Source organism: Antedon bifida, chromosome 4 (assembly GCF_963402885.1).
Source record: "Antedon bifida chromosome 4, ecAntBifi1.1, whole genome shotgun sequence".
Lineage (NCBI taxonomy): Eukaryota > Metazoa > Echinodermata > Crinoidea > Comatulida > Antedonidae > Antedon > Antedon bifida.
The window spans coordinates 15589504-15605091 of NC_136229.1; the positions used below are offsets into that span (position 1 = coordinate 15589504).

The window sequence follows — 15588 nt, forward strand, 5'->3', positions numbered from 1 at the left end:
AAGCAAAATCCCCACTATCCCCTCAACCCCAACAAAAACCAGTTCAAATGTAGTAACGTTTCCCAGTACAGTTCCAATTAGGCCTATGTTGTACTTCTATTACCTCCAAATTCCAGTATCTCCATCTCCCAGCCCCTCCCCCGCCCCCCAAAAAAACCGGATTGTTAAATGTAGTTTAAAACCTTTCCGGTACAATTGCGGTCTTATGTATGGCTACGTGCAGAAACAGAAATTTTTATAACGAATAAGCATCGATAGTGGGGAAAAGTGGACCATTTTGACCACATTTTGGCCCCTCTAATTTTGATCCTAGATGGCGGATGATGTTCAAATGTAGTTTAGAACTTTTCCGGTACAATTCCGGTCATTTTGATACCCAATATGTAAGGTTATGTGCAGTAACAACGAACAAACAAACACACAAACAAACGTACAAACTCTCTTTCACTTATAATATAGTTTGCAAGGATCTTACAGAGAAAAGTTTATTTCCTGTAGCCTTAAGATCCTAATCTTAAATTAAGATCTTAAGAAAAAAATCATAACTTTTACAATGAAACAATGGAAGATTACATACTTGAGTACAAGTTTATAAAAAGAAAATCTTTGTTCAGCTTTGCATCCCATGATCCATTAGTATTGGAAGCTTAGCATTAATCCACATAATATACACATCTCTACGTGACACAATTTTGGGTGGTGTGGTGGTTTTCCCACAAAAAGCAAATAACAACATATGTTGCGCGATGCCTCGATATGATTATGTAAACGCATACTTATCAAAGTATATAAAAAGGGCATTAAAAACAACATTCGAACAATTAATATCAACTTTGAGAATCGATCATCAGCAGGTAAGTATAACTGTGTTCTTTATGATTGTGTGTAAGTAGTCTTGTAACTCTTTTACACCGCATAGGAAAACATACCAGCGCGTCAACGTGATATCCTATGTTTTAGTTTCATTATTTGTATCTTCGGCCGTTATACAATTCGTTAAACTGTAATTCTAAACCTATATTTCATTTACTGTAAACGATGCATGTGGATGTTTTCTTTTCTTTTTTTTATAGGCATATTTACCGAGATGAGGGCGTTCATTTTTGTTGCAGTTCTCTGCTTCAGCTTCGCGGGTAAGTTAAGTTTAAAGCAATCAAAGTAAATTAAACATGAGAGGGAAGAAACATTTTGACTTCCAGTTTCGAAATATGGAGTGGTAGAAATCGAAATTCCATGCGTCGACGAGTGAGTCGAATGATGTTAACATTTTAACAAATCAGGAAAAAATGAAATTTTACTTCCCTAAATAAATGTATAAAATAAGGTTGCAAGATGATCAGGCTTATTTTTCATAGTCAGTCATTGTTACATTTAGACTAAAATGTGTTGACCATATAAGTTATGAAAATTAAAATTTAACATTCTCGCCTTCTAGTTCTACTCTAAATTTAAACTTGACAAAACCTTTCTTATGTTTTCAATTATTCTAACAATATAAGGTTGTGGACTCAATATTCTACTCTATCCTCGGTCTCTAAAGACCAACTCAGACAGTGTTGTACGACGAGGCCCGACGAAACGTCTTGACTCGACGTCGGTGCTATCTGAGTTGAATCCCAACGAAACGAGTCGCCTTGCGATAGCGTCGGGCGTAGTTTTTAGGTCTTTGCGAGAACTATAAATATGTTTAATTTTCTCCCGACGAGACGACACGTCGGGCCTCGTCATACGACGCTGTCTGAGTTGGCCTTAATTCGTATCTTGAAATCCTCGATCCACCACACCAGAAATTAAAGCGATGGGAAATGAGGGTGAGAGAAACAGTTTTAAACAATTGCTCGGTGTTGATCTTAAACACTTACAGGTGAGACATGGCGTTACACCAGTCATAAGATCTCTGCTGCTCTGCTAGAGACACAAATCCACGCGTCGGCCGGGCCAAATACATGTGTGCACGGTATAATTGACTGTTGGTTAAAACGTACGCTGCTGTGGTCAATACAATATTCTCTGACTGCCGTTATATATAGATATTATAGATATGACATATGAAATGGGATCTTTAATAGTGATGACAAATATTTTGTATAAAATTGAGGGTGTTGCCCGGGCAACTGGAACAACACCCCTGCGTCCGCCCCTGCTCGTCGTACGACGCTGTCTGAGTTGACACTAACGCAATTAGGAGCAGATGTTGCATTACTAATTATAACTCTTCTCTAATTTTCCTTTTTATTTTGTACAGAATGTATCGAGGGATACAAACGTATATGTTACTACACAAATTGGGCTCAGTATCGATCGGGTGTTGCAAAGTACACACCCGCTAATATTGACCCCTCCCTTTGCACCCACGTAGTTTACTCCTTTGCCAAAATGGAAAACGGAGTATTATCACCATTTGAATGGAATGATGAATCTACGGAGTGGTCAGCTGGTATGTATGAACAGGTAAGCCTTATAAGACATACTCTTCTAGTAATCACGAAAGTTTAGATGCAATTTCACTCGTTTTTTTGATAAACAATGATCATAATATCCAGATGTACATGCATTTCAATGTCTACTACTGGTACTGGGCTCTATGTAGAGATTAGAGATAAGATATTTGAAAATTACTAATTATACCGCCCGTAAGATAATACATAAGTGAATTAATGTGTTCGCACCACCGCATTTTCCGTCTTTTAGTGTACACCTGGTATAATAAATGAAAACCTGTAAATCTATACGATAATGTTAACGGCTTTATCGAAATTTAGTCGCCTTCAGCCGGCTAAAAAACCTCTTCAGATAGCGCTTATATCTGATATATGATATGATATCTGATCAATCTTCTATTTTATTATATTAACATTGTTATTATTATTTCGGTTTTTTTCCTATTATTCGATTGACAGGTAATTAACTGGAAAAATACGAATAACAGCCTGAAAGTTACACTCGCTGTCGGCGGCTGGAACATGGGATCTGCTGACTTCACGGTGATGGTGGCAACGGAGGCTAGTCGAGCGAAGTTTATCTCTCACTCGATTACATTCTTAAGAGAACGTAACTTCGATGGATTGGATTTGGATTGGGAATATCCAGGGGCTAGAGGGAGCCCTCCAGAGGATAAACAACGTTTCACACTTTTGGTTCAGGTAAGATGACATTATTTAGGATTAAATGCTAAAGCGCTGTGAATGATTGACAAACTATCATTTTCAATAATTATTATGGAAAGAATTCAAAGTGATTTTAAAATTCATATTAGAACGTTTGTCGGGTTGATATATAATGCATAATTATAAATAGATATAATATAAATAAATATAAACTATATATTATTAATTTTCCTTACAACCATAATCTCAATGTTTTGGTAAACTTATAATTGATTTACTAACTTTATCGTCATCGATCTGCCAATCTACCGGTTCATGATTGATCGGTAAATTAAATATGAATTATGAATACAGTACATTAATCAATCGATTGTACTATTTTGATAGGAACTCCGTGCTGCGTATGACAAGGAGGCTGCAGACACTGGTAAATCCAAACTGCTACTGTCAGCCGCTGTAGCTGCTGGTGAATCAAATATTGATGGTGGATATGAAATCGCCAAAATAGCAAAGTAAGTTCATGGCATGTAGGAAATGATTTATTGATTTTTTCTTCCATGATGTATTCAATTCAGTTAAAAAAACATGTATTTACGTCCAAAAGACAAAAAGTAACAAAAATAATAATGGCAAGAGATAATTTAGAAAATTGGACGAAGACAGGATCCCAAAATAATTAGACTCTTGTGGAGGGATTGCCTTTACAAATTAATTAAAAGATAAATAAAAATAAATTAATTAATGAAATAAAATAAAAATAAATATATAATACCAGTAGGCCTAGACAAAAGTTGAAAAAATAGTATGTAAAATAAATGTATAACAATTATTCACTTATAATTAGTTGGTCTACTAATAATCTCATTTGATTTAGTATTTAATGGGTGAATTTAGGATCAATCTGTTATAAGTTTAGTAAGATTGTGGGGGTTGAATGGTGCGGAGTGATACTGTAGTACGGTAGCATATAGGGAGTCTTTAATATGTTTTTTCTTATGATTTATAAGTGTTACATTGTATCACTTTTTGACTACGTGAGATCATAATGGATTACGTTTCATTCTTTATTAAGACATTAAGAATGTTTTCAATTTCACTGAAAAGATTTTTTTTTCTATTTGTGAATAATCAGTGGTGGCTTTTGGTGTTCAATTTTTTTGAACTTTATAAGGTATACGGGTCTTTTGAAATTGAGCTCGAAATACAAGTTGCTTTCAAAATACAGTAGAAATACTGATGTTATTGCACTTTGAATTAATTTAGGGAGTTGGATTGGATTGGTTTGATGTCTTACGATCTTCATGGCTCCTGGGATCCAGTAACTGGCCATCATAGCGCCCTCTATGCACCCCAAGGTGCGAACAATGATGACAAAAAACTTACAATAGTAAGTTATTATTGTTATTACTAGTAACGATCTACCCTTACTCATTAACACATTGGTATACGTCATATTCATCGAAAACAAATTCAGTTTTCAATTAATTTCATATAGATTTTTAAAATGTTTCGATTTATTTCTTAGACTTGGGCAGCTGACAAATGGGTGAATGGAGGATGCCCAAAGGATAAACTCATGATTGGATTTGGAACGTACGGCCGGTCATTCACACTAAGCTCATCTGCAAATGGAATTGGCGCTCCAGTTAGTGGTGCAGGCAATGCCGGGACTTACACCAGAGAGAAGGGTTTCATCTCCTACTATGAGGTATCCTAAGCAGTAATACGCAACAAGCTCAATTATCACCCACACAGATAGAAATTTATATTAAAAAAGTTTTTCGAACGAAAGATTTATCTAAATTAAATTAAACATAACAGTGGTGCTTTAGACCAATCTAATAACACCACCCCGATTATCTGATCAGTACTCAATTAATTAAAGTCAATTAAATTCTATACTTACTTACGGTATCAATCGGAAAAAATAAAGTGGATCAATCTTGCCCATATGTCATTCCTTCGAAATGACGTTTATACTCCAAAAAGTGGAATGACGTACTAACTTATAAAAGACATTAAAACCGCATTTTAATACAACAATTAAAATTAAAGACATTTTGGATGTACAACAATTTCGATTTTAAAACGTTTATCAATTAACAATAACGACAAAACTGTAAAAACAACATTTCAAAATCAGTTTTAGGTTTTTTTTTTGTCGAAAATGCTTCTGGATTGGATCCTGTGATTCTCCGTGTGTTTAATGTTCTTTGTTAATTACAATTTCAGTCATGTTATTTCAATGGGAAAGTCCATGAATCGCCACCTATTTCTTTTACTAACTAGTTAACAACATTTGAAAGTAGGACTACTCAACTATTTTACATTTTTAGGCTTGCAGTATGACGAAAGATGGCGGGAAAACAATTTTCGACAGTGATATACAAGCTCCATATATGCACAACGGTAACCAATGGGTTGGTTATGATGACTCCGCCAGCTATAAGATTAAGGTACACACACTTCGCTAGTCAATAACTATAGTATATTAGTAAAAGGTATAACTACAGTTGCATGTTTCATGTTTTCATTTCAACCTAGTAAATATTGGTTAATTAGGCTTTACCAATATAATTTCCTTTCTGGACACAACAATTATTATTACTGTTACTATTGAAATGAGCAACCACAAACTCTCCTTTCAATTTGGAACAAAATAAACGTATCATTAATGGTATATGTTTATATTTTTCTATTTACCTTCGTAGCTGGACTGGCTGAAGAAAAATGGATACGGAGGTGTGATCGTATGGGCATTAGATCTCGATGACTTCAGTGGTTCAGTATGTGGGTCTGGCAAATATCCTCTCATCAACCAGATTAAAAATGCTTTAGATGGTGGTGGATCAGGTCCAGGACCAGTGCCAACATACTCACCACCAAAACCTACCACAAATAAACCAGTAGTGACACCGAAACCAATAGTGACACAGAAACCAGCCCCACAAACAACCAAAAGTAGTAAGTGACGAATTTGTAAATTAGAAAACTACACTGAAACATATCACTTAAAATGAAATCACAAAATAGTACAAATAATATGTGAAAAAAGGCCTATGATGTTGTATAAAAATAGATGAAATCAATTATGAATGAAAGAAAAAAGAAATAATTTAATGCCTTTATTTAAGAAATGAATAAAGAATATTATTATTTACGAACTATATGTGACTGATGAATATTTGGAGCCGGAAAAAATGACTTATGGAGAGGCTTTAGTATAATCAGTGGCGTAACGGATATGGCTAAACCCAGGAGGTCCGGAGCTAATGTGGGCCTCTGAGGAAAAAAGACAATAAAATATGTCGAAAAGGGCTAAATACGTCCGAGGCCTCCAGCGTAATTGGAGGGCCACTTAGGGTTTCAAACCCAGGGGCCTCATGTCTCTGCGTTACGCCACTGAGTATAGTTAAATATGCAGATAGGCTTACGATATAAAACAGCAAACGGATTTTAAATACCTCTACTAAATTTAAATGGTTAGTTAATGACAGTTTATATTGTATTCTAGATGGTGGAGGAGGGGATGGTGGTTCGTTCACATGCCAACAAGACGGTGTATTTGCCGACCCAGACGATTGCGCATACTATTATCAATGTTCGGGGGGTAACATGTGGCACAAACCTTGCGGAAGTGGCACTGTTTTTAACCCAGCCAATAGTGCATGTGATTGGCCCGCCAATGTTCCAGGTTGTTCTTAAAATGGGAACAAATATGGCTTAACCATAATCAAGAATGAATAAAAGATTGTCATTTTTCCAATTGTTACTTTTAAAATTATTTGAGAGTTTTGCTGATTTCAATGTGATATAAAATAAATGTATTATTGTATATTCATTAAAGTTCATTTAATTCCAATACTGGTTAATTAAATTATTGGAAAAACTTTCATCTGAAAGTTTATGGAAACCAATAAGAAGCAAAATATCTGGATATTAAATGATTTATCTGAAAGATGGCAGGATAAAGGGAAACAAAGAGACGCCGAAAATTGTACGGTGTTGGTTGACAAGAACATTTCGATACAACATATTCAATATTATACCGGTACGAGAAAGTAACTAACTACAAAACACACTGCTTTTTGCATGCATCATGTTAAGACAAAACTGTATAAAAAGTGATAACGATACATTTTAAACAATTAAAGTATGTGCCTCTACTTGAGCGTAAAGAACTCTGAACGAGGTGAATTTAAATTGTATATAAATATATGTTATTTTATTGAACATACGCTTTTATAAAAGCGGCACACCTATAACTAAAGGTGCGTTCACTTAAACTACAAACAAAGAAAATAACATAATCATCACTTACTTTTTACTATTGTATTACGAATGATGGCCAATGGGAATGCAGGTCTTATAACCAAACAAACCGCGCTTCTATTCGATAGTAGGCTTTCTAATTCAATGATGATTTAACAACAAATAATAATGAATAATATTATAATGATAATTTTGACTCATTTCTTATTTTATTATTTTGAAACGATCCGAGCCATAGTAAAACAGTGGTTTTCTCTAGACATTGTTATTACGTTGAAGCGTGGTTTCCAGTTGGTTGGAAGCAAGGATAAAATGCCAAGACAATTTGACCAATCCTAAGAGAAGGATCATTCGAATTGTAGATTGTGATTGGTCAAATTATTTGCATTGTACGTACGTCGTCCTTGCATAAAGTAACGATATTGTAGAGGTTAAAAGACATTCTGCACCCAATGTTTATACGCACAATTCCAAGATTTATTTGACCACAGAAAATAAGGCAGGCCATGGTGCTATAACATACCGACCAGTCTCTAAAGGCGAACACATCAGAATTGAACTGACTATCCTTTAGAAGGTGTGTTGGTTTTCCACAAAATCAGGAAGGGATAGCCAACATTGATGCCGATGTCTCGTGGAGATAGCAGTATCCAGAGACTATATAAAGATTCAAGAACAACTAGAGCAATCAATTTCAACTTTGATATTAAATATAATCGAGGTAAGTCTCTATTTCTGTAAATAGTTTCTAACTGAGGGTAGATTGTATCGCCACCATATGTTTTTGCTATCTTGATATATTATTTACTTTTATCATTTTTGTTTTTGCTATCTTGATATATTATTTACTTTTATCATTTTTGTGTTTGCTATCTCGATATATTATTTACTTTTATCATTTTTGTTTTTGCTATCTCGATATATTATTTACTTTTATACTTTTTGTTTTCTTCCTCAACTTTATTTCATGATTTTCTTAGTGATATTTCTTTTTTTCAAAGGGTCTTACGACTACATTTTATATAATGTAAATATATATTGCTGAATAAATGTGAATGAATAAATCAAGGAATAGTGAGATTACAACATTCTACCCTGCTATATAATGTGGTGGATTAGTATTTTCGTTTTTATAGATAGAGATGAAGTTGATCTTGGTTGCAGCTCTCTTCTTCGGCATTGTAGGTATGTTGTGTTTTATATCACAATGGTAATTTATAACCAAACCAAAGGCAATTTGTACTGGTGGGCAAATAAACTGAGTTGCGTGGTGAGGATGAGGGTGTCATGAGAAAATAAATGTTTATATTTAGAATAGCCGCTATCAGTAATGATCACTAGATGCGCAAACGTAAATGATTGTTTACCAATCACAAGAGATGTATTGTCGCTTGTCATGCATTCGCTTACGTTGCGTCTAGGTCCTTGCGTTGCGTCTAGTCTTAGTAAGAGGTGAATATCCTCATTCTGAATAAAATTCTTTTATTATAATCTAGAATTTAGTGAAGGCTACAAACGTATATGTTACTACACAAATTGGGCTCAGTATCGACAGGGTTTTGCCAAGTACACACCCTCCGATATTGACCCCTTCCTATGTACCCACATAGTTTACTCCTTTGCCAAGATAGTAAATGGAGTATTAGAACCATTTGAATGGAATGATGACTGGTCAACTGGTATGTATCAAAAGGTAAGCCTTTATCAGTGGCGTAACGGCTGTGAGCGCTCACTGACTAAAACCATGGGACCGGAGCTTATGTGGGGCCCTGAGCAGAGGAAAAAAGACATTAAAATATGACTAAAAACGCACGAGGCCTCCAGTGTTGGAGGGACACTTAGGGTTCCTGGCCTTTATCATATCTTAATTCGAGATTGATACGCCTTGCTTGCTTTATAGGAAGGCAATTTACGTATTTGATTATTAAGCTCACTTAAGACGGATATTAAAATATCCATCTTAACAAAATATTCTCAGATTTTATTCTTTAGTATTCAATTCATCTTTTGTTTGTGATTTCAGAAGTGGATGTCCGAATCAACAAACACTCTTAAAGCCGCTAGGCGAATTTGTTCGCGCTAATCGAAAGTGTCAGCTTATACGCATGCGTAGATAGGGATTTGGGAGATGGAAACATGAATACGCATGCGTATAGGCTGACTCTTTCAAATGTAGAAAATCGGCTTTACACCGTTCACTTTGTTATTTATTATTTTTTATTCTATTCTTTATTTGATTGCCAGGTAACTAACTTGAAGAAACAAAACCCAGACCTGAAAGTTTTACTCGCTGTCGGCGGCTGGAACATAGGATCAGCTCCCTTCACGGCGATGGTGGCAACGGAGGCTAGTCGAGCGAAGTTTATCTCTCACTCGATTACATTCTTGAGACAACGTAACTTCGATGGATTGGATTTGGATTGGGAATATCCAGGGGCTAGAGGGAGCCCTCCAGAGGATAAACAACGTTTCACACTATTGGTTCAGGTATTGTACTGTACCGTTTAAGATGATAAGAACTGGTTAATAGGCATTAGGCCTAATCACAACAAAATCCACGGCACATCGCGAATTAAAGAAGTGGTTTTTTAAATTTAGATACCGTATTTCTAAAGTGTACAGTTTGGCCTAAGCTCATAGATTTCATGATGTATTGCTTAAATCTCTTACCGATTGATATGATATTGATCAGTTAGCTAATAATGATATTAAATCAATCGAATGATTAATCGATTGGGTTATTTATTGATAGGAACTCCGTGCCGCGTATGACAAGGATGCTGTAGACACTGGTAATACCAAACTGCTACTGTCAGCCGCTGTTTCTGCTGGTGAACAAAACATTAACAATGGATATGAAATTGCCAAAATAGCAAAGTAAAGTACTTTATTCACAATTCACAATTACAATTTACACTTTCAATTATTACAATTTACAATTTTACAACAACACCCAACAGTACACCAAAGTACACCAGTTTGGTGACTATTATTTAAAAGCATCTTGTACATACAACTTACAACAACAATTATGTACAAAAAAAGTAAGCAGAATTGTCTGCCCGCGACAGCTGAGGTATAAAAGGAAAACAGGATGAACCCTTTTTGTCACCCGGAAGCACTATGACGATCGTGATGGTACTGATGGATGTATCTGTTGGATTGAAGCAAGGGTTAATCAGACGCGCATATGGGTGCTCGCTTTATCAACACTGCCGAAACATGTTTGGTGATGTAATTAGTAAATTTATTTATAGCATATATGGGGTAGGATTTTACTTTCTTTTAGTCCTTTTATTCCTTTCTCTATCTGGCTGTTTAATCATTGTTCATTTAGAGAATATTGTTTATTGTTGATTATTTTAAATATTATTAACAAGTGTTTGAGTAATTGAATGTCAAATGAATGCTCTGGCTTGTGAAAAAAGGGGGTAATGACGTACTTATTCGCAAATACGGTGACGTGTATGTATCATTATATAATGCAAACCGATGACAATAACCCAATATTATTAATTTAGAGAGTTGGATTGGATTGGCTTGCTGTCTTACGACCTTCATGGCTCCTGGGAAACCGTAACTGGTCACCACAGCGCCCTCAAAGCTCCTAAAGATGCAGGGAATCCTGAAAAAAAACTTACAATAGTAAGTTATTATTGTTTATTACACGCAAAGTAATTGTAACAAGAAATATTTCTTACAAAAAACGGCTCTTGAATTTTTGACGTAATACTTTTAATTAATGTTCTTTCTTCATTAAATCATGCTTTTTTTTATAGATATGATATTCCATTTAATAATTTTTGTTTAACAATCAATTGTAAACATTTTTTGTGACGTAAATAATATAGTCTGAAATGAACAAAGTCCTCAACTAAACTATAGTACTGTACATATTCCGGGGTAGAGGCCCACATACCCCAACATTCCAGTTTCCCAACCGCCGACAAATGTAGGTCTACTCACAAATCAAACAATTCTTCATCTATACACACCATTCGCCAAAAATATTTACCATAGAGGAAGAATTGTTTTGACAATGATAAATTGACAGCCAAAACGAAAACATTCTCTACATATATCACATAGACTCTCTTCTCCCAGACGTGCTTTGGTTTTTGTGCATGTCCAGTCCGAGTTTCCAAATGTTGTCAGCCGTAGTACTAGTAGTATACAGTTTCCTAATGCTGCCTAAAACCGCGGCTTGAAAAAGATTTTATGTTCATCAACAACAACAATGTAACTACCCTTACTTAATATTATTCTAATGACTTCAATTTAAGCCTTCATAGATTATTGTGTTTATTTCTTAATCATAAGACTTGGGCAGCTCAAAAATGGGTGGATGGAGGATGCCCAAAAGACAAACTTATGATTGGGTTTGCAACGTACGGCCGGTCTTTTACACTGAGCTCATCTGCAAATGGAATTGGCGCTCCAGTTAGTGGTGCAGGCAATGCCGGAACTTACACCAGGGAGACTGGTGTCATCTCCTACTATGAGGTACCGTAATACACATGCATTTTATTTTTTCCGAGAGCTTTCACTATATAAATTATCATTAGCATGGGCATACAACATTTTTATTTAAAATATGAATGATTAAATAGTTATTTATTTAAATTGATTTACATTAATTTATAGCATATACAGTACAGTAATATCTCAACATATCCTTTTAATTAGACCCACATTATTATGAAATTGGTACCATAAAATATGAAATAAATAAATAAAAAAAAAATTATTATGAAATTGGAGAAATATGAGAGTTTATACTGGTATGGGCACTGTTACAAGTTATTTGTTATCATGGGTAAAAACATAATAATAGTTTGAATTGAATAATATGAATGTACCGTATTTACTTTTGTTAACTGGGTGAAACTCTTTTTACATATTATTTTAACTGCATTGCTAATTAATGAGCATCTTTACCATTTAATAGGCTTGTATTATGGACAAAACAGGAGGAACAACCGTTTTCGACAATTATATTCGAGCCCCGTACATATACAAAGGCAACCAATGGGTCGGCTATGATAACTCTTATAGCTTCAAGATAAAGGTATTTTGTTAATCAATTTATAGTAAACCTAATTAATAACTGCATCCACACTTCAAAATCTATTCTTAAACAGCATGTTTATAATCTACACAGTCTTTAAGAAGCATCTTTATATTCGTTTATTTCACAATGCATCACACAAGTTGTTACAGATTAATTCAAAGTATTAAATAAAATATGCAAAGCCTGGAAGAGAACAAATAAGCTGAATAAAGCTTTAGGCCTGGTTTCACCAAAACAAAATGACTACTAAAGTAATGCTTGTATCAAATATAAATAAACAATACTTAAATTTAAGAAAGTAAGATTAGACAAGTAGTAGTAATATTATAAAATTAAAAAAATACACCATTACGCTATACAGGAACACAAACACGACACAAGAACATCTGTTCGTCATTCTAGGCTTAAACTTCGAACTCGATGAATCTTAAATTATTATTCTTAATCTTTATTGCCAAAAACATGAAAAACAAAAATTAAACAAACAACCACAAAGTAAGTGGCAGGAAACACAAAAGGGAACTAAATCCCGATGGCTAAGAGCCAGTGTTACCCTCTTACCGAGTAGCACATTGACATACATATAGCATTTCTACAAAATATATCAGGAAAAAAATCTAAAAATCACTCATAAATACATAAAAACCAGCAGCACAACAACAATGCATAAACATTTTACTCCAAAAAAATATATATATCCTCAGAAAATAGATATAACATTCTTTTGAGTAAAACTAAAAAGGTTGTTTTTTCGTAATTTATACCGTTGTTGCTTATGATTTGTTTATGTTTGACATGACGGTATTGACTTTTCTTCGACCTCAAACACAATAAAAATATGTTTTTCTTTACCTCTCACCGTGTTAGCCACTTGTATTTTCAAGAATACAAGTGAAAATTATTAAATGTTTTCGTTACTTGGTTACTTGCAAGTTACTTACTTGGGCTATGGGATATTACAAAAGTTGAAATCCCCATTGAAATTCTCACGCGATGAACCAGCATTTAACCAAAATATTGCATTCAAGATACACATTATTTGAAAAAACCAACCGGAGCCATTACTCATTATGTAATCTATATGCGTTCTGATTGGTTGATATTTTGTAGTGGGCCCAACTATCCTAAAAATAAAAGTAAAATAAACAACTGTTTAAAAGACTCCATTATAGCTCTAATTAGAAATGTTTTTGATGTTGTTAGCTGGACTGGCTGAAGTCCAGTGGATTCGGAGGGGTGATCGTATGGGCATTGGATCTTGATGACTTTGGTGGCTCATCGTGTGAATCTGGCAAATATCCTCTTATCAACCAGATTAAAAAAGCATTGGATGACGGATCGCCACCAATATCAACCACAAAGAAACCGGTTGCGATGACCCAAAAACCGATAGTGACACAGGAACCAATAGTAACACCGAAACCAATAGTGACACAGGAACCAGCTGCACCAACAACTAAAAGTAATGAGTGACAAATTTGTAAATATAAAGACTTGTTATGTTAAAGAAGTCAACTAAAAATTAAATTATAATAATTGAAAAAAAACCCAATTTTTCTGTTCAGTATGTCATCATTATTAGATAAATAAAACGAAGAAGTGCAGGATAAACATGCAGAAATAGAGAAAACAAATTATTAAATTGATTTATAAATGAATGGAAACATATTAAAGGTGATAGATTAATCTTACATTGGCCTTGAGATTTTGAGTGATGAGGCCACTCATAACGATTAAAACACCCTAAAACCAGCTGTTTCCAAATATTGATTTGTTAATGTTGATTTCGTTTTCTAGATGGTGGAGGGGATGGTGGTTCTTTCAAATGTGAACAAGACGGTTTATTCGCCGATCCAGACGATTGTTCATACTATTATGAATGTAATGGTGGTAGGATGTGGCACAGACCTTGTGCACCGAGTGCTGTGTTCAATCCTGACATTGGTGTGTGTGATCATGCATACAACGTTCCAGGTTGCTCCTAAAATGGAAATATGAATTATAAGGCATAATTACCAACAATGTTCACAATGATTGCTGTTGTTTGATATAAGTTGAATGCTTTTGTCTGATAGAAAATTTAATATAATTTTCAAGAATATATGAACTAAATATTACCGTGAGCAAAGGTTGTTATTATTATTGTCATCATTCATGTTAATGAAAGGTATATTGAAACCTTTTCTTTTGTATATTTCTCTGAAATTGATGCATGGTGATGGAGACGTAAGAAAGAGTCAAAGAGGAGTTGTATACGACCAAGGCAATCTAACAGGACCCTGAGCTCGCATTGTCATGACACACATACTTTGTCTTCCCTAAACCTAAATTCGTTTTATCGTCAACAACTAATTATCTAACTCAATTTAATTAGCAAACAGGGTTACATCAGATGATTAAAATCAGTACTGAAAGTACGAACCAACTTTATATATCATCGAGTAACCATTATAGAAGTAACGCGCGATTTACCGAATTTTGCCCTTACGTAAATTTATAGATAGCATGGGTTGAAGGATTTAGCCATTCAGACGCGCTGAAATATCTCAATGGGCAATTAATAAACTTGGACGGATTAGAATACATTGAACTTGTTAGTGAAGTAAACAATTTACATTGATAACCATCTGGTGATGCAATTTATCTATATGTATAATATAATCTATAATCCAAAGCCAACGCTAAAAGGATAGTTAAATTATGCATACAGATTCATGTGTTTGTCACGGAGAGTATAATTCATGTACAACATTGTTAATAGTAATGTTTAACAATGAAAATTTGTATATTCAATGTGAAGTGAAGTTGAAATAGAAGTATTATTTGAAAACAAATTAATGCAGTTACCAACCGTCTCGCATCGTGCGGGACTGTCCCGCAATTCAAAGTGATTTTTAATGAAACACGCATTTTGAACGCATGTCTGTATTTGTGACACATTTAGCAGAAGTATATGCGTGATCAGTTTTTATCACTATTTGAGAGAAAAATGCATTCAAATTAATTGGTATATTTTAAAGGTATAAAACAGTTGACGTTCGCATTAAACGCAAAATACAATCGTTTTACTGATCCTAGCGCGCTATGGGATTGTCATTTCCAGCCAACTAGCCTAGAGGTGTCATTTATCATGAATTT

General features: G+C 34.5%; 2 protein-coding genes across 2 annotated transcripts; both read left to right on the forward strand.

Annotated features, from left to right (window-relative positions):
* The first annotated feature begins 2289 nt into the window (after positions 1–2289).
* LOC144839910 (acidic mammalian chitinase-like) lies at positions 2290–6869 on the forward strand. Its single transcript, XM_078695489.1, has 8 exons — positions 2290–2451; positions 2901–3143; positions 3495–3619; positions 4371–4494; positions 4633–4815; positions 5444–5563; positions 5819–6071; positions 6622–6869. Exons 1-8 carry the CDS (start codon positions 2377–2379, stop codon positions 6810–6812), a joined length of 1314 nt encoding a protein of 437 aa, XP_078551615.1. The 5' UTR covers positions 2290–2376; the 3' UTR covers positions 6813–6869.
* Positions 6870–8083: 1214 nt separating this feature from the next.
* Positions 8084–14569, forward strand: LOC144841090 (chitotriosidase-1-like). Its single transcript, XM_078697271.1, has 10 exons — positions 8084–8100; positions 8516–8564; positions 8876–9072; positions 9624–9866; positions 10132–10256; positions 10901–11024; positions 11700–11882; positions 12328–12447; positions 13654–13912; positions 14248–14569. The coding sequence occupies exons 2-10, from the start codon at positions 8522–8524 to the stop codon at positions 14433–14435; spliced, it is 1482 nt and encodes a 493-aa protein (XP_078553397.1). The 5' UTR covers positions 8084–8100; positions 8516–8521; the 3' UTR covers positions 14436–14569.
* The last annotated feature ends 1019 nt before the right edge of the window (positions 14570–15588 follow it).

What these genes read in the sequence shown, in the direction of transcription:
- LOC144839910 (XM_078695489.1), top strand. Translation starts at nt 2,377, where the DNA reads ATGGAAAACGGAGTATTATCACCATTTGAATGGAATGATGAATCTACG. An exon ending in CAGCTGGTATGTATGAACAG is followed by an intron (nt 2,452 to 2,900) that starts GTAAGCCTTATA and finishes TTCGATTGACAG; the next exon opens with GTAATTAACTGGAAAAATAC. An exon ending in GTTTCACACTTTTGGTTCAG is followed by an intron (nt 3,144 to 3,494) that starts GTAAGATGACAT and finishes CTATTTTGATAG; the next exon opens with GAACTCCGTGCTGCGTATGA.
- LOC144841090 (XM_078697271.1), top strand. Translation starts at nt 8,522, where the DNA reads ATGAAGTTGATCTTGGTTGCAGCTCTCTTCTTCGGCATTGTAG. An exon ending in GAAATTGCCAAAATAGCAAA is followed by an intron (nt 10,257 to 10,900) that starts GTAAAGTACTTT and finishes TTATTAATTTAG; the next exon opens with AGAGTTGGATTGGATTGGCT. An exon ending in AGCTGCACCAACAACTAAAA is followed by an intron (nt 13,913 to 14,247) that starts GTAATGAGTGAC and finishes TTCGTTTTCTAG; the next exon opens with ATGGTGGAGGGGATGGTGGT.